The sequence below is a fragment of the Lithobates pipiens genome, unplaced genomic scaffold (assembly GCF_037356315.1).
Source record: "Lithobates pipiens isolate NorthernLeopardFrog02 unplaced genomic scaffold, aLitPip1_a1.2 Scaffold_8, whole genome shotgun sequence".
Taxonomy (NCBI): Eukaryota; Metazoa; Chordata; class Amphibia; order Anura; family Ranidae; genus Lithobates; species Lithobates pipiens.
The window spans coordinates 300,997,109-301,022,162 of record NW_027507903.1 but is presented as its reverse complement, the minus strand read 5'-3'; the positions used below and the strand labels follow the sequence as shown (position 1 = coordinate 301,022,162).

General features: G+C 42.0%; 2 protein-coding genes and 1 long non-coding RNA gene across 3 annotated transcripts in view; 2 read left to right on the top strand and 1 right to left on the bottom strand.

Moving 5' to 3' along the window:
* The window catches only part of CPLX2 (complexin 2), a 306,204-nt gene that overhangs the window by 18,653 nt on the left and 262,497 nt on the right, over nucleotides 1–25,054 (top strand). The window lies entirely within an intron of this gene.
* On the bottom strand, nucleotides 10,281–12,663 carry LOC143963058 (uncharacterized). Its single transcript, XR_013270870.1, has 3 exons — nucleotides 12,522–12,663; nucleotides 11,821–12,250; nucleotides 10,281–10,786 (listed from the first exon to the last, which is right to left on the bottom strand). It is a non-coding gene; the product is annotated as an uncharacterized LOC143963058 (long non-coding RNA).
* On the top strand, nucleotides 12,682–14,253 carry LOC143963057 (uncharacterized). The gene is made up of 3 exons (XM_077472609.1): nucleotides 12,682–13,045; nucleotides 13,349–13,492; nucleotides 13,583–14,253. The coding sequence occupies exons 1-3, from the start codon at nucleotides 12,682–12,684 to the stop codon at nucleotides 13,750–13,752; spliced, it is 678 nt and encodes a 225-aa protein (XP_077328735.1). The 3' UTR covers nucleotides 13,753–14,253.

The following is a 25,054-nucleotide window of genomic DNA, read 5'->3' as shown; positions in this document are numbered from 1 at the left end:
ATATAGAATGGAGTAGTTCCGGGGGTTTGATACCAATGAAGCATAACCTTATATTGGTTTTCCTTATATAAGGTGCATATGGAGCTTTTAGCTAACCGTGACCACACCTGCTGCCATGTCTTCAAAGGTATGGTCTCCCCAGATCCCACTCCGATGTATCCATATAAGCATGCCGTGGTCCCGTCAGAGAGGAGTCTGCTATCAAGATTTGGTAGGTGGTGAGATCATGCGCTTAGGTGATGAGCCCTCCAGGCATATTTTCTCGAACTCCGTTAAGGGGGAGAATTGTAGGTTCGGCGTAAAAGACTATGCAAAATGGCAGATTTGCAGGTAGCTATAAAATGCTTGCCTAGGCAGGTCATAGGGGTCTTTCAATTCCTGGAATGATCCAAGTGTCCTAGTCCTAATGTTTACCAACTGGTCATATCAGAACAGGGCCCTAGGAAACAAGTGCTGGGACATTTGTGATGTCAGGCTATCTGGGACAGTGGGGGTAAACAAAAAGGAGGTGGCCAGGGTGGCTGTGGAAGTTAGCGGGTATACCTTTTTGGCGCAGCGCCACAATGTGTGGACGAGCGCTATTGGTCCCAGCGATTGGTATTTACCGAGACTGACATCCGTACTCAGGGGGCCCCCGGGCAATAGGAGATTATGGGGCCACACAGTAGACACAAACACACACACAGTATACAATCACACAGTATACATAGACATGTTTCTATTGGCTGAGAAGGTACTGGAGAGATGGGGCAGCTATAATCTCAGGATTTTTAGACCAAAATGATGTTGGTAAGGGACATTTTAGAGACAGAGGTAAAAAAAAAAACACACATTTTTACATACTGTCCCTGGTTTTACTAAGGCTGGCAACCCTGATGGGGCCCCCTAGTGGCATGTTGCCCACGGGCAGTGTCCAAGTGGCCCAATGGTCAGTCCACCCCTGTCCGTACTCCATAACATGAAGTTAGGATGCACTGGGGCCAACCACAACTTTTCAATTTGAGTCCAGCGGTTATAGGAAGCTATTGGACGTAATTGGGCTGCTAAATAGTATTTGGCTATATTTGGGAAGGCAAGTCCCCCCTGATTCTGGGGAGCATATAATATGGATTTGGCAATCTGGTGCCTCTTATAATTCCAAAAGAACTTTATGAGAACGCCCTGGAGTGTTCTAAGGTGCCCTGTTGGGATTGGGATGGGAAGTGTCTCATAAAGGTTCGCCATCTTAATGGTCGCTAACCGGCCGAAGAGGGACAGCTTTAAGGATTTCCATTTGGCAAGGGAAGCCCTAATATCTGTGAATAGCTGAGGGAAGTTAGCCTTGTATAGGGTGTCATAGGTTGGTGTGAGATGTACCCAGGTATTTCAGAGAAGATGACTTCCATGAATAATTAAATGAGTGAGAGAGGGCTGACAGTGTCCGCGGGGCCATATTAAGGGGAAGGGCTTCCGTCTTAGAGTTATTATTGTTATAGCCCGAAAGGATGCTATATTTATCCAATTCCTTATGAAGATTCGGTAAAGAGATTTGCGGCTGGGTCAGGGTTAATAGGACATCATCCACAAACAGGGATACTTTAAAGTGTCTCCTATGGACCGGGATGCCATGGATGTTTGGATTCTGCCTTATATGGGCAGCAAGGGGTTCAATGCACAGTACATAGAGAAGAGGGGATAGGGGACACCCCTGCCAGGTCCCATTAGTTATGGGTAGTGTGGGAGAGAAGGCAAACTGGGTCCGCACCATGGTCAGGGGAGATGAGTATAGGTGGGAAACAGCTTGGAGAAAATAACCCTCCACTCCTGCCCTCCAGAGGGTAGCAAACAGGAAGGGCCAGCCCAGCCTCTCAAAGGCCTTTTCAGCGTCCAAGCTGAGGAGGAGCGCTTCCGTCTTGTTCCTGTTCGCCACCTCCACAAGGTCGACCACTCTCCTGGTGTTATCCCCTGCCTGTCGACCGGGGATGAACCCCACTTGGTCCTTGTGTATTAATGAAGGCATGAAATTATTTAATCTGTTGGCCAGTAGCTTAGTAAAATTTTTTAGATCTGAATTCAGGAGAGCAATCGGCCGGTAATTACAGCACAAAGTGTGGTCCTTCCCAGGTTTGGGGATAATTGTTAGAAAAGATGTTTGCATATCCCTCAGGATGGGTGTCATGTGCATGAAGGAGTTAAATAGGGATATAATCCAGGGGAACAGGATCTGCATAAAGGTTTTGTAGTAGAGGTAAGGTAGGTCGTCAGGGCATGGGGCCTTGTTGTTCGGGAGGGCTTTAATTATGTCCTCTACTTCCTCCTCTGCGATAGGAGAGTTGAGGCTGGCTAAGGCCATGGGGGAAAGTGCTGGGGGGTCACATTCCTCTAGATATTCTTTAATTGCTTGGGCTAAAGCAGGTGGTCGGGGATTGTGGGGGACGCTTGGGTCATTATAAAGAGTGGAGTAATAATCATGGAAAAGTTGAGCGACTTTAGACGGATGGGTTTGCAGGGAGCCGTTCGCATCTTTAATGGAGGCGGGTGAAGCGACTGCAGTCCTCTCATGGAGTTGCCTTGCCATGTGTATGTGATTTGTTTGCCTTGTCATAGAAGGTCTGGCGCAGGCGGAGAAGGGTCTTCTCCATCTTTCCAACCTCCAGGTCCCTTAAGCTCGCCCTGGTGCTCACCAATGCCCTAAGCGTTTGGAGGGTAGGGGAAGATAGCAGGCTGGCCTCCAGATTGCAGAGCCGACTAACCAAAAGCTGTCTCACCTTGTTTGCATTCCGCTTCAGGGCAGTAGAGAGCGCAATACACTGACCTCTAAACACCGCAAGTGAGGTGTTTTCGGTAAAGTAGAGCTTCAGGGTTTACTCTAGTTCTGTTCTAGAAGGGTCATGCTTGAGTAGGAATTCACTGAGCCACCAATGGCAGACTCATGAGGAACCCGGGGCAAGGGACAGGGACAGATTGATCGGTGCATGATCGGACCACGAAATCACTTGAATGTCAGAACTCATGCATGCTCGTAGCGTAGGGGCGGTAACAAAAAAGTGATCTAGGCAAGTATGGGATTTGTGTGGGTGGGAATAGAATGTAAACTGCTTAGCAGATGGGTACATTGTTTCCCCACGCATCAAACAGGGTATATTTCCTAGTCAGCTGGCGGAATAGGGTGGATTTGCTATCGGTTACTGCAGTGGCTTTCCCTGTGTTGACCGATAGCTTATGTAGGGTCGGGGAGTAGGTTAGATTGAAGTCCCCTCCGACAACCAGATACTGGTGGGGGGATGAGTGCAGTCGCTTTTAAACTTTGGAGAGGAAGGGGATCTGGTTGGCATTTGGCGTGTAGATATTGCATAAAGTTAGGCTGGAGCCCTTCCATGTGCCTGGTTGGATAAGGTAATGACCTAATGGGTCTGCATATTGGGATTGTAATTGAAAAGGGAATCCTTGCTTAAAAAGAATCGCTACGGCAGCCCGTTTGCACGTGTTGGAGGCGAGGTATGTTTGTGGGTAGTGTCTGTGGGCAAACGTCAAGGTGCCTGACTTCATGAGGTGAGTCTCCTGGATAAAGATAATGCCTGCCTCGGAGCGTTTAAACTCACGGAGGTCCAGACTGCGTTTGATATTGGAGTTCAGGCCCTTTACGTTTAACGACAGTATGTCAATCATCGTGGATACAAGCAAATGTTGCTTACCAATCCCACCTTTCTTGGGCCAAGGAGTCGGAGGCTCCGTCCAAGGCCATATCCAGGGGGGCTCGGTGCATGGGGCTGGAGCAAACCGGACAGGGTCCGTCTCTCGTGGGGTAGGGGCATCCAGGAGGATTAGAGAAAAAGTAGAGAGAGAAAAGGGGAGCCTAAACTCCGAGAGAGGAAAAGAGAATATAACAGTAAACCAAATATATGGCGCATATGTAAGCAACGTAAAGTCAACCAATAAAAACACGCCATTGTTTAATCACCCTGAAGTTGGTGGCATTTTGGGATTCCCCGAGGGGCCCCCTCCAGCGGATGCAAATAGTATACGTCCGCCAGAAGTTATCTTAATTAGCAAAATCGCCAAATAGGAGGCCAGTCGGAAAGCCCCGATGGGGGTGGTACAGATGACCGAGGGAGAGATACGCTACTCCCCGGCCTGCCTATATGTGTTGCTAAAGGATGGCCAGCACCTGGCCTATACTGGGTGCTATAAGTAGTGCCCCACTTACCACCCCTGAAAGGTTCTTTTATATCTTTCTTGTAGTAACCACACTAACCAACATTGTAGCCTAGAAACATTTCAACACATCAACAGGGTGGTTGCCCACCAGGGGAGGTGGGGGAGCTGGGGGGGCCTAGGGCCTCAAAACAGAGCACAACTAAGTCCCCTGAGCCGACACCCCCCCTAGGGTTGCGCCGGCAGGGGGGACTTCCAATATATCAGCTTAGAGCGAATTGCATCAGGGAATAATGGCAATGGGCTAATTAAGACCGTTTTAAACCAGAATAGAATATATTTACCAGTAGCGTAGACAGTTCCCCTGGTCTAGCACCCCCAAGAGAGGCGCTGTCGCGGGGGGGGGCCTGTAACGCATAAATCCGAATATACTTCGGCTAATGACCTAGCTTCAAGGGGTTGTAAGACAGTTCAGTGTGTGGGCCTTCCGATGTGGCAATGTCCATGTCAAGAGCCTAGACTCGGCGCCCGCGGGATGGTGGGGAGGTTCCACATGGGCGAGGTCCAGGATGTTTTCTGCCTGTCACCGGGGTCCAAGGGACCGGGCGTGGTGGCGGGACTGGGAGAGGTTCCCAGCCAGGTGTAGTTGGAACAGGAATGTCCAAGTCTCTGCAGAAAGACTGTAGTTCTTCCGGGAATCTGAGCATTGTGGATCTTCCATCTTTCTTTGCTGTGAGACTAAAGGGAAAGCCCCAATGGTATTGGAAGTCATTTTCCCGTAATAGCGACAAAAGGTGTTGTAGAGACCGTCTCTGCTGGAGCGTGAGCTATGACAGGTCTGGAAAGAGTTGAATGGAGACGCAGTTGAAGTCGATAGAGCGCATGTTGCGGGCCTTTCTCATGATCTCCTCTTTAAGAGTGTAGCTATGGACTCTGCATATCACATCCTGCGGCCTAGCTCCTGTCCCCCTTTGTCGGAGGGCTCGGTGGGCTCGGTCAAGCTTGACCTTTTGGTGTTCCGGGCACCAGTAACAACCAAAAGGTCCCTGCCTCCACCTATAACTGGCCTTCACAGCAAGGAGCACATGGAAGGGCAGACACATGAAAAACAAAAACATACCATAGCTCAACTTACCAACCAGTCTGCTAACTGACCAAATTAACCTGTCCAATGGTCTGCGTTAAAAACAGGGGTTTAGTTAGCACACATTTGCAAACGCATGTATAAGCTGCAAGGCCTCTTCACGGCACCCTGTGTATGCTTGCAGTCCTAACGCTAATGAATTTATGTTTATAAGCGTCTCCACAATGGAAGCACATGCATTAATGGATAGTTGAAGGGCAGGTGGATGTGTCTGCCCTTCCATGTGCTCCTTGCTGTGAAGGCCAGTTATAGGTGGGGGCAGGGACCTTTTGGTTGTTACTGGTGTATAATATGGTCCGGGAACGCACTGTACACCTTTGCTGCCACTGTGCTCTTGCTGGGTGTGCAGTGTGCTCCTGGTTATTTAAGGGGGATTGGGCTTCCTCCATGGTCCACCTGCCCCTCATCTATCCAATAATGCATGTGTTTCCATTGTGGAGATGCTTATAAATATAAATTCATTAGCGTTAGGACTGCAAGCATACACAGGGTAGCTGTGAAGAGGCCTTGCAGCTTATGCATGCGTTTGCATATGTGTGCTAACTAAACCCCTGTTTTTAACGCAGACTGTTGGACAGGTTAATTTGGTCAGTTAGCAGACTGGTTGGAAAGTTGAGCTATGGTATGTTCTGTCTTTGTTTTTCTTTTGGTGTCTTTTGGGCCCAATATGTTGTTGAAGATGGCTTGGAGTGTGATTGGTAGGTCTTCAGCCTGGGTCGCTTCTGGGAGGCCTCGGACCCTAATGTTATTACGTCTGCCCCTATTGTCTGAGTCAGCCTTTCTCAACCTTTTTAGCCCAGGGGAACCTATGAATTATTTTAAAGTCTCGGGGAACCCCTGATAAAACCCATTCATTGGGGGTCAGTGGGAACAATGCCCCTTACTTTGGCGGTCAGTTTAGCCCCCCCACAGAGAGCTATAAAGATCATTGGTGTCATACCACTAGCTCCTCCAAGTGGCATTGGCTCAGAACTATGTAGGTACTATCAAACAGGAGATAAATCAGCCACAGCTCAAGGAACCCCTAGCCATCTCTGGAGGAACTCTAGGGTTCCACGGAACCCTGGTTGAGAATGGCTGGTCTAAGTCCTTGAGGTGGTGTTGGAAATCGTGGAGGGTATTCGGTTGTGAGGCCAGTTGGGAGTGAATGTGGGAAATCTCAAGTTTGGTGTCCCCACTCTCGTCCTCCAAGGAGGAAACCCTGGTAGAAAGATAATGCAGGTCTGTCCGCAACATGTTAATCTCTGATCTTCAAGTTTCACGGACCTCCTGGATGAGCATACGAAAGTCCTGCTTTGTGGGCATACAACGAACTTAGTCTCTCCAAGAGGTGCATGGTTCAGGATCTGAGTCATTGTCGTCAGCTCCTTGGATACCCCACTCCAGGCCCGTGCCAGTCCCCGGTTCCTCACGAGCCCCCTGTTCCGTGTGAGCCCCTGGTATCGATGGACTGGGGGGGTAGGGTGTCTTAGCAGGGAGACCTTGTGTTTGGCCTGGCGAAATGGGAGGCTCTAGCTGCTCTATGAGCCGTGGGTGAGCCTTAGACTGAGACCGCGCTCCCTACTGGAGTTCTGGCGGGGCCGGGTTCTTCTTGTTCTCCTGGGATTGCTGCGGGAGGGGGCAGGAGTCCCATTCAGGATGGGGAGTCCCATGGGGAGGAGGAGTGGGGGGAGTGGACAGGCTGCCTCAGTGTGGGTGACATGGGTGCAATAAGGCGAGGAGGGAATGGCTGGGACAGGCTGTCAGGTGGATGAGCCCCAGTGAAATTCCCATCCCCTGCCTGGAAGTGAAAGGTGCGTCTTGTGGGGTATCCAGCCATCATGTCTCTGCCAATGTTGTGACTACCAGTCCCAGCTCCCTGAGAGACATGCATTGCAAGGGGGTCTGTGGAGCGCACCATCTGCGCCATGATGATAGTGGGCTGCTGCGCTGGCTGGCTGTCTGTGTGGTGGCTGCCTGTGTAGGCCATGGCTGCAGCCTGGGAGCAGAAGGGGGACCCCGGGTCTCCTGTGGGAGCTAGGTTCCCCTTCGAGCCATACCTCGCATGTCCAGGTCCCATAGAGGAGCGCGCTGGTAGAGATGCAGGAGAGGCTTCTGTGGATGAGGCCGCCGGCACCATTTTGGACGCCGCGGCCTCCGGACTGCAGTACTCTATTATCAGCGGCGGCAGAGCAGAGGAGGACCTGGTGTTTGGTCCCTGTGTGCTGGGCTCTCTATTGCGCTTCGATCTGCCCATAGTATGCTGATTAGAGGTGCTGATCGCTGCAGTTAAAGGCAGGTCAGATGGGAAGCTTCAGTGCCATGCGTCCAGTCCCACTGCCATCCAGGCCACGCCCCCTCTTGGAATTTTTTATGATCCATCACGTGTATTTTTATATGGACATTATGATTTATTGATGTTTACATTTTTGTACCAGTGTCATGTTTGTATGATTTACACTTTTTTTTTTGGGAGTAAGTCATTTGTATATTTTAATTATTACTGTACTTTTATTTGTTTGCATATCTCAGCGCTGCACTTTATATCACATTTAAAATCAAGTTGTGCCTAAAATAGATTCTTGGTGCAGAGACAGCACTGTTATGTCCCACAAGGATTTAGGAAGTATGATGAAGAAGAACTCTAGCACATGTTTTCAAAAGCAAGGATTTCACTGGCTTTGACCCCACCAGACTCTATAATGTGTCCAGGTTAACTTAAATGATCATTAAACATTCTGTAGACTAAAAGTCCATTTATTATTATATTATTATACAAGATTTAAAAATGTATTTGCTTTTAAAAATAAAATATTTTATAGGTTAAATTGGTATGAAAATAATAGGAAAGCTCATACATTTTGCATCTGTTTCCATGAATGTGAAAAACAAATGGTTCCCGCATACTTAATTATTTTTCCTACATATAGTATCTAGTAACGAGGTGCTGACAAACAGCAACAGTTTGCATAGTTCAAGTAAATACTCAAGACGCAAGACTTTAGAATGGGAGATATCTGCTCTTTCATCATAGTTTTCATTTACTTTTTTTGTGTTATTCACTTTCAGAGTTTTCTCAAAGTTAACACATCCCAGACCAGAGTGTACGCCATTAATTAACGAATCCAGAGACCAGGCTATGGTTCCCTGTGAAATACACACAGGGAATGGCTTATAGCAAAATGTGGGACTTCAAATAAAACACAAAAGAATGATTTTTGGTATAACTTAACACTGCCAGGCCAAATGTCTGCTAACATACAATTATTCAGAGTGATTATCTTGATGTTAATGCCCAGAGGAAATTCCATTCGGCTGTGTTTTCATGTGTATACTTCCATAATTAACTCTCTTGGCATCTCATTTAGAGCGACATGCATTTTCCATTTCACAAGTCTAGTATAATTGTTTATTGCTGGTATCACCAAAATAGGTAGCCAGAAGCCAAACACTTTGGAATTGGCTGACAGTTCCAAGCTTATTTTCAGGGAAAATATATTTTATTTGCATTACGCACATGCTTTGCTTTATTATTGCAGAGATTTATTTAAAGGATAGCTGTACTTTAACAAACATGTTAAGTATTGTAATATATCGAGTGAACCCAAGACCCTTTCCAAATATAACAACCACCCTTCTTTTTTTTACTGTTTTTAGACAGGGGACATGCTTGTATACATCTGCCCCTGAAACTGCAGACAAGGACTGAGAATAAGGGAAGGCAACTGTTCCGGATATTTTTTTATTTTATTTTTTTAGTCTATGGCCTTGGGGCTAAGGTGAAATCAAAAGCATACACATCACTACTCTATATAGACATTGTTGCTAGGACACAATCACAAGCACTTCATCTGAAAGACTCATAAACCAATGAACGACACATAAAACCCACTGAACAGGTGGGAATACCTGTTGACACCCGTACTATGCATCACTCGACATCACGTTCAGCTAACACAACCACATAACAAGTTTGAATCTGTTTGATTTAGCTGACATAGTCCCACTCGTCTCTATAAAAGTCTTCTCAATTGCCTTAGGGATAAGTTCTTTAACACATTTACGATTAATTTTGTTATTGATGTATATGGGAAAGAAATTGTAACCATTGTATCTCTTACACTATACCTTGGACTACAAGAATACAGTAATGCCGGCCATACACGATGCGAATTCCGAACGACCCGTCGAGCGATAAACGAAAGCGGCACTCACAACAACATCCGAATGTGCCATCCATTAAGTACGAAAATCGTACGTTAAAACACTATGTTTTCTTGACAATAGAGGAAGTGATGTAATATTTATTAACCTTTTAACCACACCCCCTACTGTACAAAATCGGGTCACGCCGCGTACGAAACGAGCGGTCGTTTCGCGCATTGCACATTCATACGTTCTGAGAAAATGCCATTCAAGAGGTACAATAGAAAGCAGAAAATGGCAGCCATGGTAATTGCAATAATAGCCTTGGAGGAAGAGAAGAAAAAAAGAAGAAAAAGAAGGAAGAGCAGAGTGTGGACAAAAAACTGGCTCCTGCAGCGTGAGAAATTCTCACATGTAAATCTATTGTCAAACCTGAGGGAAAATAATCCTGAGGATTATCGAAATTATTTACGGATGACACAGGAGTCATTTGAGATGCTGTTATCGCATGTGCGGCCACATATCACCAAACAAGACTCCTGTATGAGAAAGGCTGTCAGCGCAGAGGAGAGGCTCATGGCAACCCTCCGTTTCTTGGCTACAGGCAGGTCTTTTGAGGACATGAAGTTTACAACTGGAATTTCTGCCCAATCATTAGGTCGAATTATACCGGAGACGTGTGAGGCCATAATAAAAGTGCTCCAACCACAGTATTTAAAGGTATGAAAACATGTTGAACTGTCAGAGTTCTATTACATGACTAAAAATGAAACAAAGTTTAAATATGTAAAATCAACAATGTGTCTAAAATGGCCAAAAACACAATTTCTTCTAAGAAAATACATAACAAGAAGTACACCATTTCCAAAAAGAGACGTTTTGAAACAGAATCTATTTTTTATTTAACAACAATAACCATTTTAATTTTAACAAGAACAGTAAAGAAATTTTTTTTTATTCACAAATTCGTATAATGGGGATCACGAAACCAAGGACCTTGATGGTGTTCCTGGTTCATTGGCCAGCTCGTGGTTCCATGTTGTTGGGATGTCTGCCAGTTTGGGACAGATGGTGCAGGTTGATGGTATGTACAACCTTGATACCCTATAACATCGGTGTTTGGGGTAAGATGCCCCTTAAGTCCAATGCCCATCATTTTATGCAGCAGAGGTTCAAATAAGTCACGCTGCTGCATAGTCATCCTGCGTAACTTGTGTGCAACAAGATAACCCACAGCATCACACTCATCATCCTTCTGTTCCATAATGGATGATGCATTCCTTAATAAAGTGGAAGTGTCCAAATCTGAAGTCTTCCTTTTTTTCCCCTCTGAGCACTCAGACCCGATGGCCCTGGCTGCTCTGGTACTGGGCTTGGAGTATCCTATAGAAAATAATGTAAAAAGTAATTAATAAATCAATTACCATGAATGCTAAATATTCCTATGTCTTTTTTGCCAACAGTTTCCCACAAATTCCCAGGAATGGAAAGAGCTTGCTAAAGAATTCCAGGATATGTGGAATTTCCCGAATTGTGGTGGTGCAATAGATGGGAAACATGTAAGGATCATCCCACCAGCGAATTCAGGATCCTACTATTACAACTACAAAGGGTTCTTTAGCATAATATTAATGGCGATCGTCAATGCAAAATATGAATTCATATACCTGGACATAGGGAAAAATGGTAGAAACTCAGATGGAGGAGTAATACAGCGGAGTGAATTCCTAAACAGACTGAAAGGAGGTGTTTTGCATCTTCCATCTTCAAGTGAAACCGTGGAAGGACTAAATTTCGTCTTTATTGGGGATGACGCATTTGCTTTGCATGAACATCTTTTGAAACCGTATCCCTTACGTAATTTAACAGCTCAACAGAAGATATTCAATTATCGTCTGTCCAGGGCAAGGCGGGTGGTTGAAAATGCGTTCGGCATTATGGCCAGCAGATTCAGAATCTTCCACACTGCTATGAATGTAGCAGTGGAAAAAGTGGACATCATCGTGAAGTGCTGTTGTATGCTACACAATTTTTTACGAAGCACAACAGTGTCATACATGCCAACATCTGCAGTTGATATGGAAGACATTACCAGTGGGACAATTGTACCAGGTGACTGGCGAAACGACAGCACTGGTTTGCAAAATTTAGCTCCTGCAAGGCCTAGCTTACCAACTGCCAGTGCACGTCAGAATCGACAAAATTATACTGATTATTTTGTAGGCAGGGGGGCAGTTGCATGGCAGGATTGTATCTAGCTTTAGATAATATGGATTGGGGACAGTGGAAGACAGTGGAAGAAGTTTTGGTTAGACTTTCAGTTTAAAAATATTCATGCAAAAAAGTACAGTAGTGCACAATTTCTTCACTACCCTATTGCCAGTTGTTTAAATAAAGAATATACAACATATAGTTACCTGTGTCTGTGTTTGGGATATATCCTCCGCTTCAGATAATGCACCGGAGTCTGATGGGCCACTTGCTTCCAGAGTACAATGGGACTCTCTGGGATTATCGGAATCAGCTAGGAACATGAGGTCTTTGAAGTACCACAAACGTGGCACATATACATCCTCAGCTCCTGCACCAGATTTCTTGGAGGCTTGTATTTTTTTATATTCCTTTTTAAACACAGTGCGCAAGTTTGCAATTTTGTTTTTTACATAATCTTCAGTTGGTTCAATACACACTGCTTTACATAACTCTTTGAGTTCTTTTAAAGCTTCATCACGCTTATAACGATTGGAATAATCTCTGGATCTCACATCCCATAGGCAGGATAATTCACGGTATTTGTCGATAAATTGGGGTAGGAAATCGGGTGATGTAAATTTGGAAGCCATTGTCCTTTAAATAAAAAAAAACATGAATTAAATATATATATATATCTAAATTACATGCTTAAAGTTTTATAATACATGTCTAGAATTGGACAAATGGCCATTTAGAACATCCAGCTCCAATAATTAAAGTGTAGCAATAATACAATACAATAATACAAAAATTGTAGTGTAGCAATAATACAATACAATAAAACAATCAAAGGTATTTACATCAATCACACACACATCCACGGGCACATTAAATAATCAAAGTATAGTCCCCAGATCAAACTTACCTCAGGTATCTCCGTTTGTATTATCGTTTATCAAACGAATATTACTCGAATATTCTTTCATACGTGACGTCACGAAACCGCGTATGTTCGTATTATCACATGCGATGTATCTTGTACAAGCCACACCTCTTCTTTAATACAGTGCACAGTTGCAGACCTCATGGCAGAGCACATGGCAGATTCTCCAGATGCAGGGCCCCAGATAGTGCAAAGAGAGGAGATTGTGGAGGGAAGTCGGCCAGTAAGTGCAGTCACCAGAAGAAGAAGGAAGAAAGCCAGCAATATGACTTTCGAGGAGATGGTGGACATGGTGAATATTCTGCAGAAGAAGGATTATGATTGTCGTGAGCATGTATACAGCAACATGAACATACGCAAAGATGCAATATTAGAGAAGGTGCAACATGTTTTACGCAAACGCCATGGCAGTGAACGCACAAAAGACCAGTTAAGAAAGCGATGGTCTGACCTGAAATTAAGAGAAGAAAGTCAGCTTAGAAAGATCAACAAAATAATCGACAAAAGTAAGTACTTTATTTTTGGTGTGCATGTATTTATTATGTTTTTGTATGCATAAAGTCAAGCAACCTACTGCAATTTGTGAAAGCAGACACACACATAAAGATTGCATATACAGAACATAACACTCATATTTTCTGAGTGTTATGTTCTGTATATGCAATCTTTATGTGCGTGTCTGCTTTCACTCATTTTACTTGGGAATTGCAGTAGGTTGCTTGACTTTATGTTTGAAAATGTAACAATGGTATTGCAATGCTTGACTTGCACCTAAAAGTATATATATATATATATATTGCATTTAATAGGAAGCCGAAAAAAGAAACATGGAGAGGTGGAAATAGTACATGAGGATGTGGAGCAGACAAGTGCACAGACTGACATGGCAACAGACACAACTGTAATCGTACTGACGCCTGTTGAAGATGAGAGCAGCCATGTGTCCACTTCAGGTAAATTATATTTTTATTATTTTTGTTTAAATGAGCTATTTTTGAAATTTATTTTCAAAATTTTTATTTAAGTTTTTGTTTTTTTTATAGCTGTTCGATCATCTACTTCAAGCAGCTCAACTTCTGACAGTAGTACATCAGCAAACCGAATTATTGCAGATTTAAAGTCATTACATGCTGACATTGAGAATGTTCGCACTACCCTGAATTCTTTTCCACGCAGAATTTCAGAGATCCTTGAGCAATTATCTACATTTTGAATGGGTTTAGACGTTTAGCTTGTTTTTCATGCATACCCTGGTTCTTTTTTGCACATGCAACTTTTGTTTTATATACCAATAGGGGATTATTTACTAAAGGAAAATCTACTTTGCACAAGTGCGCTTGGAAGTGCAGTTGCTGTAGATCTGACGGGGGCATGCAAGGACAATAAAAAAACAGCATTTTACCTTGCATATGATTGGTTGTTAAAATCAGCAGAGCTTCCCCTCATTTCAGATCTAGAACAACTACTTCCAAGTGCACTTTCAGTGCACTTGTGCAAAGTGGATTTGCCTATCATAAATAACTCCTATAGTGTTCTTGTCTATTTGTAGGCAATGTTTTGGCTGCACTACTACTGTACAAATCACATAGTTATTTTTTAAAAAGAGTTTATATTATATTTTTGTATTTGAAACTTTATATTTTCAAAAAACGGGTACACGCATGAAACCATTCCTTTTTTTTGGTTTGGCACAATAAATCTGTGCTTGTTTGAATTTGGTGTGTAGTGTCTTTATTTTAATCATTATGTGCATTATGTCACCTCTATTCCCCACACTTGATGTTATACATGATTTGAAATGTATCTGGGGCCCTGCATCTGGAGAATCTGCCATGTGAGATCATCTCTCAGCGCCGCTCTCCTTCCTCGCACAGACAGTGCGAGAGGGGAGAGATGAACGGCTGCAGCGGCAGTCGTTCTGCCTGTGAGAGAAAAAAAATTTAAAAAATAAAATAAAGTGCCATCCTCCCCTAGCAGTGCCATCCTCCCCCAGCAGTGCCATCCACCCCCAGCAGTGCCATCCACCCCCAGCAGTGCCATCTGCCCCAGTGCCATCTGCCCCAGTGCCATCTGCCCCAGTGCCATCCACCCCAGTGCCATCCACCCCAGTGCTACCTGCCCCCAGTGCCATCCACCCCAGTGCTACCTGCCCCCAGTGCCACCTGCCCCCAGTGCCACCTGCCCCCAGTGCCACGTGTCGTCAGTGCCACATAGTGCCATCTGTCATCAGTGCCATTTGTCATCAGTGCCACCTGTCAGTGTCACGTGCCATCTGTTGTCAGTGTCACGTGTCATCAATGCCACTTATCAGTGCCATCTGTCATCAGTGTCACGCGTCATCGGTGCCATGTATTAGTGCCATCTGTCATCGGTGGCACATATTAGTGCCACGTATTCGTGCCATCTGTCATCAGTGCCACGTTTCAGTGCCATGTGTCTTCAGTGCCACGTATTAGTGCCACGCGTCATCAGTGCCACATATTAGTGCCATCTGTCATCAGTGCCACATATTAGTGCTATCTGTCATCAGTGCCACGTGTCATCAGTGCCACGTATAAGTGTCATCATTGCCACGTATCAGTGCCATCTGTCATCAGTGTCACGTGTCATTGTCCTGGTGCTTCAAAAGTGTAATAAATAGTCAACAAGTTAGATGTGTAATTTATGTTCCTAGAACACATGATGGCGCTACCTGCATGTTGGGCCTCTCTATGTGGCCAGGCTGTGAAAAAGTCCCACACATGTGGTATTGTAATACTCAGGAGGAGTAGCAGAATTTTTTGGGAGTTATCATTTGTGGTATACACATGCCACGTGAGAGAAATAACCTATTACAATGACAATTTTGTGGAGAAAAAAAAAAATAATGAAAAATCTTAATTTTGTCGGAAAAAAATGACAACATCAAAAAGCTCACCATGCCTCTTACTAAATACCTTGGAATGTCTACTTTCCAAAAAGGGGTCATTTGGGGGGTATTTGTACTTTCCTGACTTGTTCGGGTCACAAGAAGCGAGATAGGCCACCAGTACATCAGATGTGATCAATTTTGTGCGATTTGCACCACAGCTTGTAGACGCTCTAACTTTCACAAAGACCAAATAATATCCACTAATTTGGGTTATTTTTACCAAAGATATGTAGCAGTATAAATTGTGACCAAAATTTATGAAGAAAAAATAATAATTTGCATAATTCTGTCACAGAAACAAAGAAATATGCGTTTTTTTTCAAAATGTTCGGTCTTTTTTCATTTATAGCGCAAAAAATAAAAACCCCAGAGGTGATCAAATACCACCAAAAGAAAGCTCTATTTGTGGGAAAAAAAAAGGACAAAAAATTCATTTGGGTACAGTGTTGCATGACTGAGTAATTGTCATTCAAATTGTGAGAGCACCGAAAGCTGAAAATTGGTCTGGGCAGAATGGTGTTTAAGTGCCCAGTAAGCAAGTGGTTAAAGTTGCGTTCGACCATTCGTTCGTTGTTTTCTATATGTTTTCCTTCCGGTTCGAACTTTCCAGAGGTCATGCGCAGTTCTTTTTCTTATGTCAAATCGTCCAACTCTGCCATTAACGATACGATTTTTGGACGATTTTTGGAAAAAAAACCAACATGTTGGATTTGTCAATTTGCCCTGTCGTACGAAAATCGCATGTCGCGCATACCACACTAACGATACGAAAATCGGTCGATTTTATTTTCGCTCGGATTTTCGTTCGGAATTCGCATCGTGTATGGCCGGCATACTTCTCTAAATGTTTGTTACTCAAACCGATGTATAAGCACTTATAAAATAAAGCTTTTTGTAAAAAAAAAAAAAAAAAAAATTTGCTATGGCACTGTTTTACTAAAGTGCGAAGCAAGGTGAATATGTATTTTCACTTCAACTAGGCAATCAGGTAAATGAGGGGCTCTGTTTTTTATATTGTTCGGTACACGATTGAATAATTTAAGTGAACACTTTTTTTTAACTTCATCCCACTTCCCATTTTATTAAATAAGGCCCAAGATCTCCAGAGTCAGAAGCCATAACTGATAATTAATTTATTACACTGCACTCATATACTCACTGGAGATCACACACTGCTGGAAGAAGTAAGGTATAGTTTTGTATAAATAAGAACACTGTGACATTGAATACCAAAAATATTGTAAATATAAGGGGTCAGCATTGTTTCATCAAATGTGCCATTCTTAGGTTACTCAATGTCCACCGGTGACCCATGATCGATGTGTACAGAGGCAGAACGGGGAACTGCCTATGTAAACAGGGCAATTCCCTGTTCTGCCTAATGACATGTCAAAGATCTTCTGTTCCCAGTGATCGGGAACAGTGATCTCTATCATGTCCCAGTGAGCCCAATCCCCCCTACAGTTAGGACACGCCCAGGGAACACACTTAACCCCTTGATTGCCCCTAGTGTAAACCCCTTCCATGTCAGTGTCATTTTTACATTGATCAGTGCATTTTGATAGCAAAAGTGTCATTTTTGGTCAGATTTGTCTGCCGCAATGTCGCAGTCCTGCTAAAAATCGCTGATCACTGCCATTGCTAGTAAAAACAATAAAAAAATTAAAGTCCCTAAATCAATCCAGTAGTTTGTAGATGTGATGATTTTTGCGCAAACCAATCAACATACGTTTATTGTGTTGTTGTTTTTACCATAAATATCTAGAAGAATACATATCAGCCTAAACGGATGAATACATTTTCTTTTGGATATGTATTATAGCAGAAAGTAAAAAAAACTACCGGTACCTTTTTTTTGTCAAAATTGTTGGTCTTTTTTTGTTTATAGCACAAAAAATAAAAACCACAGAGGTAATCAAATACCACCAATCTTGTTTGGGTACAGCGTCGCATGACTGCATAATTGTCTGTTAAAGCTACGCAGTGCTGTATTGCAAAAAATGGCCTGGTTATTAAATGGGGAAATCCTTCCAGGGCTGAAGTGGTTAGCCATGGCACAAGCTGCTGTGGTCCGTGGCAACCATTTAAAGTTATAAAAACACATGCTGGGGAATAGGTTGCTGATTGCCTCTGATGCAGCCAGTTTAATCTGGCGAAACTGGTCAGGCCAGGATTGATAAGTATAATATCATGCACATGATGCAGTCATTTTTTTTTAGCAAGTACAATTCCATTTGCCAGTATTTAGTGGTTTGTCTTTGCTCTGAACTTGTACTCTGGACTTGGCATCATGATTCCCCTTTTGTCGGCTCTCCCTGTATTCATGTGTTAAATTACTAACAGCTGCTGTTGTGCAAGGGAGATTTCAACACCAGTCACCCACTGCATGAGTACATTGGACTGGGGGGGAATAACCAGAGTCTGGTCTATTGTGACCACTTGCTATTACATCCTCAGCTGGACCTTTTTGCCCAAGTATATACATGGGGCACCGCCAGCTGGCTTAGGAGACTTTTGAAATGGGAACATGTTATATCTGACATACAGTATATACTGAACAAACACAATGATATGGGACTTTAGCCTTTTGTACATCCTCAGGAAACCTTAAGAAATAAATACATTCTGGAAAAAGTTGTCTGGCCAATTTACTGCCTTGAATTTTTGGAAGTACTATTACTTACTATGGCTGCTTGCATCACTTTCATTCCACATTATCACATTGTTGTGTGATTCTCTTCTCCACTACATGATAGTAAAATCATTATACTTGTATATATATATATATATATATATATATATATATATATATATATATATATATACATATTATATATCTATATTTATAAATACTCGTTGTGGGAAAAGTGAGAGAGGGGAGTATTACTGTTGGTGATTTTTATATTGTCTTTGTCCTTGATTTTATGGGTTTTAATTAAGCTTTGTGATATACATTGGTTAAGTGGAGTGTTGGAATGGGGAGGATTCATATATTTGCTTTATAATTTTATGCCTACATGATATGGTATTTTAGGAGGACTGTTAATAACACAAGGAGGTAGAGTCTAAACCATTTTTTTTAATGCAGTTTGTTTGTATTTGTACCACTGATTTCCTCCATTGTAATATATTACATGTTAACACACACACCCATAGGGTTTGACCTTAAGGATTATGGTATTTTTGTTTTTCATCAATAATTTTTTTCACTCCTTAGGATTTCCTAAATCTACTTACGGTATTTTTTTATTAGAACACTCCATACGAATGCCTTAATTGTGTCCCACACTAGTAAAGCTGAAGATTCAGCTTTTTTGTGCTGAAAAAAGTCTGTCAATAGGGAAAAAAATCTAAAAATGTAAATAAAATGTTATTATGGGATATATTTACCCTCCCATATGTCATAGTGTATAATATGCTTAAAAGCTCTGCACATATATTTCCCAGTAAAATGAGTGAAACTTGAATTATTATCAAAGAAAATGCAACTTTAATATTGGGCTTCATATATAAAAAAATACCTTTAATAGAAAGTGATTTGCCACTTTTTGCAATCAAATTCTGGTTAGTTTGTAAAGTGAAAGCAAGGTGACATCATTGCCCCTCTTCTTTGCCTCACTCAATCTAAAAACTCCTTGAAAGGCAGTGGTGCCAATTGAGTGACATCTCGTGGTCAGTATGCAGTGAGGCAACCACTCCACATGAGATCCAGTAGGCCACAGAGGTCACTATAGTACCGATGACTACTAAAGTGATTTTCAACTTTCACAGAGATCTCTTAGGTATGAGATGTGCACCGTTCTGTGGGTCTAAACTGGACAAATGTAACTATGCAACTAAGTTCATACCTGGAGGTCGATTTAAGGTTTTAAATAGAGTGGGGGAGAATTGGGACCTTTTCATTTAGACTTTATTGCTGTCTCAAAAAACAATTTTAAAACAGGTGGGGGGTTCCCAACAGGGATAAATACAGAGATTAACATATCGTATTGTTTTTAACATAATGAGAATAGGTTAGGCCATCTCTTAGCTTTCAGTTCTATTTAGTGCCTCCATTGATCCACCTCTTCCCTTCCCTACTGGGTCACAGGCAAAAACTAAAACCCAAGTGAGCTTTTTAGCCTTAATGTACTGAGAATTTAAATTTAGCAGTTGCTGATCACTTCCACATCTGGCGCAATGTGCCGCCTCTGACAACCCCCACGCTATGCTTACTAAGCTCCGCTGTCCCATCTGCAGACTCGGTGCAGTCATGGTGAGTGTCACTAGGAAGGGCAGCAAAGGCTCTATGAACACATTTTTGTAGACCCACCCCCAGGGTGAACGAACCAGGAAGCGACATGTATGACATCACTACTAAATAGTCCAGTACTGTCAATCACCAGGATCAGTACCTGGTAAAGCAGCTGATGGAACATGATCTGGTGTTCCATCAGCTACAGTGAAGTACAGAGAAAACATCCAGGGTCTAAAGACCCCAGATTCCTCATAAAAAGAACCTGTCACATATATGCTATCACATATGGGGCTATTGGTCCCCTATATGATAGTAATAAAAGTTATGTTGAAAAAAAAAAGAAGCTTAAAACATTTAAACAAACACATAAAAAAATAAAAAAAGCAAAAACTATTTAGAGCCCCTCACCCTCTGCCCCCCACATACACGCACAGACATATTTAAATGCATGTGTTTGGGGCTTCTACATATGAAAATGAGGATTGACCTGCACATGTTACATATTATCATCCATTTCAGAGTGAGATTAATAATTTTAATACCACAGCTCCTGCAGAAATCCTAAACTGATGACCTGTAGGGGTTTTTACAGCATTTCTTTTGCAAAATATAGGGTTTCAAAGATTTTTTTGGAGCTTCGCAGATGGACACAATTTTAAGGCTTCACAGGTTGGGTATCTATTTACTTGGCGCAACCTCATCTTTTATATTTTACCAAAAAAATTGTTCAATTTATTTCTTTTACATGCCCTAAAATTAAGTTTAGCATATCTTTTACTGAAATTTTAAGTTTAATCTACTGTTGCGCTAATATCATGTTACACAAAAAATTGTAACTACCACTATTTTATTCTCTATGGTGTCTGCTTTAAAAATATATATCATGTCCATGGGTTTTAAGTAATCTTCAGGCCTAAAATTATTTTTGAAATATGTAAACAAAAAATGTAAAAAATTGAAATAATTACCCCAGGACTAAAGAGGTTATCCAAGGTACAGCATATATTAAATAGAAATAATGACATATATTTTTACATAGAACTTGCAGAAGTACCTTAATCTGTCTTGATATCAGACTCCTGTAATCCTCTGCACAACAGCACTTTGAGGGAATTTAGATCAGAACTTTAGCCAATCATTATCTATTACTTGCACAATGCTGTCTGTGGACATGCTGAGTAATGGAGAGAAGAGAAATTTGACCTCCTGACAGAAGCCTGATCCTTTACTGTGCATCAGCAGTCTGGCTGAGTTTCCAGGACAGTGTGTGCTGTTTGGCAGGAGTACAAGGCTGGATTGACCGATTTACAATTCCTTGGACAGGTAATATAGCTCATATATCTGCAATTTAATTGTGAATTTAGCTATTTTGCCTGGAGTTCAGCTTTGCTAGCCAGGGAATAAAAGATTAAAGTAACGGTTCATCTCCATTTTGTAAAACATTATAGTGGACTCAGAAAATATAAAATGTCTCTCACATTTTTAGTAATGTTTGCACATTTTCATTGCAGATATAAGATATTTCCGTCAATATAGAAAGGCTGTACATTTTTTAGCAATACACTGTTCACTCTTGTTGATAAATTATTTAGGCTGGATTTATGATTTCTGTCCCCTCCCACCTCATCCCCCATGTTGCCTTATACAGACCAAAAGAAGGGCAAAAAATTGGTAATGTTATGCTCCCACAACAATACACAGATAGTGTCGAAAGATGAGGATGTGTAAATAAAGCATCCCTGATGTCCACGAAGGCCAGAAGGTCCCTCGGTAAAAGGGAGGCAATTTGCTTTAGGACCAGTAACCAGGTTCAAGTAGAAATCCGGGAATCATCCCTCATCTGGAACACAGGTAATAACCCTCTGTGAGAGAAGCTGTTGAATAGCAGAAAGTAAACCTACCCATCTGTGCAGGATTCAGGAGATCACCAGGATTAGACTGACAATTCAAGAGCATGAAGTGCGGAACAGGCAGAATCTACAACTCTAGTTTATAGACCCTGGATATGACATTCTGGCCCACGCAGTTTTTTTCAATGATTTTTTATGTATATTGAGGGATCGGCAATACATTACAGCCATGAGCAATTTTAAATGAAATTTTTTCCTTTAGAAACGTCATTTTGCTGCAGTACTGTTCTAAACATTAGACATGTGCAGAGTAAAATATTTCGTTTTGGAATTTCGTTTTCGTCCGAAAAATGAATTTATTTAGTTACTCCCGAAATTCGTTTTTATTTATTTAGTTTTTCTTTCAAAAATTGCATTCCTCCGAAAATCCACATGAATTAAGGTCGAATCTGTCTTTGAAGGCTTATGGTGTCCGTCGAATGTATAAAGAAGATTCGACGGAGCTAGTATATAGCATACTTCGTGTGAACTTTAGAACCCTATTAAAGTCAATGGGACTCCAACGTTCAAAATCTAAAGTGCTAATTTTAAATGCTAATATGCAAGTTACTGTCCTAAAAAGTGTTTGGGGACCCGGGTCCTGCCCCAGGGGACATGTATCAATGCAAAAAAAAGTTTTAAAAACGACATTTTTTTCGGGAGCAGTGATTTTAATAATGATTAAAGTGAAACAATAAAAGTGTAATATTCCTTTAAATTTTCCATCTTCTGTCTCCACGGAGGAGACACTGCGGGGATTCCGGTGGCCTGACGTTTGTTATATGTGGGAGGGGCAGAGTGCAGCTGATAACACTCTGCCTTCCACTCTCTTAAGGCTGCAGTCTGCACTAAAGGAGCTGTGCCGGCTTATGCTGCTGCCAGCTCACTCATTAAAAAAGTTCTGCTCCCTGGTGGAAGTGCGGGCAGGCAGTTGAGCAAGTCCAGCAGAAAAAAAAGCCCTGTCAAAAATAGGTTCGGTAACAAAGTGGTTAAGATGACGGGGTGGGGCCGTCATCTTAACCACTTTGTTACCGAACCTATTTTTGAGATTTGGTGTTTAAAAGTTAAAAACATTTTTTTTTGTTAGAAAATGATGTAGAATGCCCAAACATTATATATATATATATATAATTATTTTTTTCCCTAGAGAGTAAAATGGTGGTCGTTGCAATACTTTCTGTCACACTGTATTTGCACAGCGGTCTTACAAGTGCACTTTTTTGGGAAAAAATACACTTTTTTAATGAAAAAATAAGACAACAGTAAAGTTAGCCAAGTTTTTTTATATTGTAAAGGTAATGTTACGCCGAGTAAATTGATAACAAACATGTCACGCTTCAAAATTGCACCCGCTCGTGGAATGGCAACAAACTTTTACCCTTTAAAATCTACAGGTTGCATCACATGTGTGGTTTGAACACCGCTTTCATATGCGTGCTCTAATCACATATGCGTTCACTTCTGCACGTGAGCTCGGCGGGATGGGGCACATTTAAATTTGTCTTTTTTTCTTATTTATTTTACCTTTATTTTTTATTTTTTCAGTGTTCTTTAAAAAAAAGAAATGTCACTTTTATTCCTATTACAAGGAATTTAAACATCCCTTGTAATAGAAAAAAGCATGACAGGACCTCTTAAATGTGAGATCTGGGGTCAAAAAGACCTCAGATCTCATATTTACACTAAAATGTAATTAAAAAAAAATTGTAATTTGAAAAAATATATACACTTCCGCCCATATAAAAGTATGGGCAGAAGTGAAGTTTTGACATCCCTTCTGCCCTGCAATGTCATGGAGACGGGTGGGGGCCATCTTCCCCTCACTCATCTCCATACACAGCTAGGGAATGGACTGGATTGCCTCTGCCACTGCCAACAGCTCCGGTAAGTGGCAGAGGGCACTGGAGCACGGTGGGAGGGGGTGCCCTCTCCCGCCACTGATAAAAGTGATCTTGTGGTGAATCTGCTGCAGAGATCACTTTTATCTGAAAGAGAATCGCCGGCTCTTGAAGAGGATACCAGGATTATGGTAGGTAGCTGCTACCATAACAACGGTATTCCTCTTCAAAGACAGGACATTCAGGAACATCCTACAGAAAGGAAGGAAGTGGTTCTTCTGGTGTGGCAGGGGTCAATAGAACTTTAATTTGCAATCATCAAGAGTACCCATCCATTCTTTCCACCCAGCTCCTCCAGTCAGAGAAGCTGGTACTATAGCTTTTATGAATGAAACGTGATCTATGAATGGAGGGGGTGTACCTATCAAACATCCACCTTTTCGCCATTCATAGATCTTGTTTTGCAGAGCAAAACAATGAGAAATTGTTCTTGCTGAAGCAATTAAATAAAAAAATAAAGCTGTATGTCAAGAAAAGATTTTGATTGCTGACACAGTGGAATGGAGGGGTCTAGAAGATGTTCTATGGTATTGCATGCATGGAAGCTACCATGTGCATAATATAGATAGAATATATATGATGGATGGGTGGGGTGCCTCTATGCTTGCTATGACAGGAAAGGACAAGTATTTTGAAGGGGACTCTGAAGGCTTATATTATATATATATATATATATATATATATATATATATATATATATATATATATATATATATATATATATTGTAATGTTCGGGGGACCAGGTAGATCGCAGGACACAGGCTTTTCACACAACAAAGGGTTTATTAAACTTAAACAGCTTTACAGCAGCCAAAAACAAAAGGAAAAGGTTTTGTAGTCTCACCGACTTGCAAAGTCCAGAATAGCTGTCTCTATCAAAACAGTGCTTGATCTTGATGGCAGGTAGCTTCCCCTGCCAGGAGCCTTCCAAACAGGACACTGCTGTCCACTTCAGTTGCTGCAACCCAAAATAAACACCATCCACCATGTCTTCTCCACTCCTCCACACCCATCTACCACTTCCTGTCTTGTTTTTAAAGACACTTCCTTAACAGGTGGGTTAATCAATTTTATTCCCTTAAAGAGACCACAAACCAAATAGAGGGGAAATATAGCGTCCTTCCAGGACCCAGCCACGGCGTCCTGTGCAATATATATATATATATATATATATATATAATAGTTGTGCTCATAAGTTTACATACCCTGGCAGAATTTATGATTTCTTGGCCATTTTTCAGAGAATATGAATGATAACACAGAAACTTTTCTTTCGCTCATGGTTAGTGTTCGGCTGAAACCATTTATTATCAATCAACTGTGTTTACACTTCTTAAAATCATAATCACAACAGAAACTACCCACATGACCCTGATCAAAAGTTTACATGCCCTGGTGATTTTGGCCTGATAACATGCACACAAGTTAACACAAAGGGGTTTGAATGGCTATTAAAGATAACCATCCTCACCTGTGGTCTGTTTGCTTGTAATTAGTGTGTGTTTATAAAAGGTCAATGAGTTTCTGGACTCCTGGCAGACCCTTGCATCTTTCATCCAGCGCTGCACTGACATTTCTG

Excerpts from the sequence above, each read along its gene's own strand:
- LOC143963057 (XM_077472609.1), top strand. The coding sequence starts at position 12,682 with ATGGCAGAGCACATGGCAGATTCTCCAGATGCAGGGCCCCAGATAGTG. Across the intron at positions 13,046-13,348 it reads CAACAAAATAATCGACAAAA|GAAGCCGAAAAAAGAAACAT; the intron begins GTAAGTACTTTA and ends TGCATTTAATAG. Across the intron at positions 13,493-13,582 it reads CAGCCATGTGTCCACTTCAG|CTGTTCGATCATCTACTTCA; the intron begins GTAAATTATATT and ends TTTTTTTTATAG.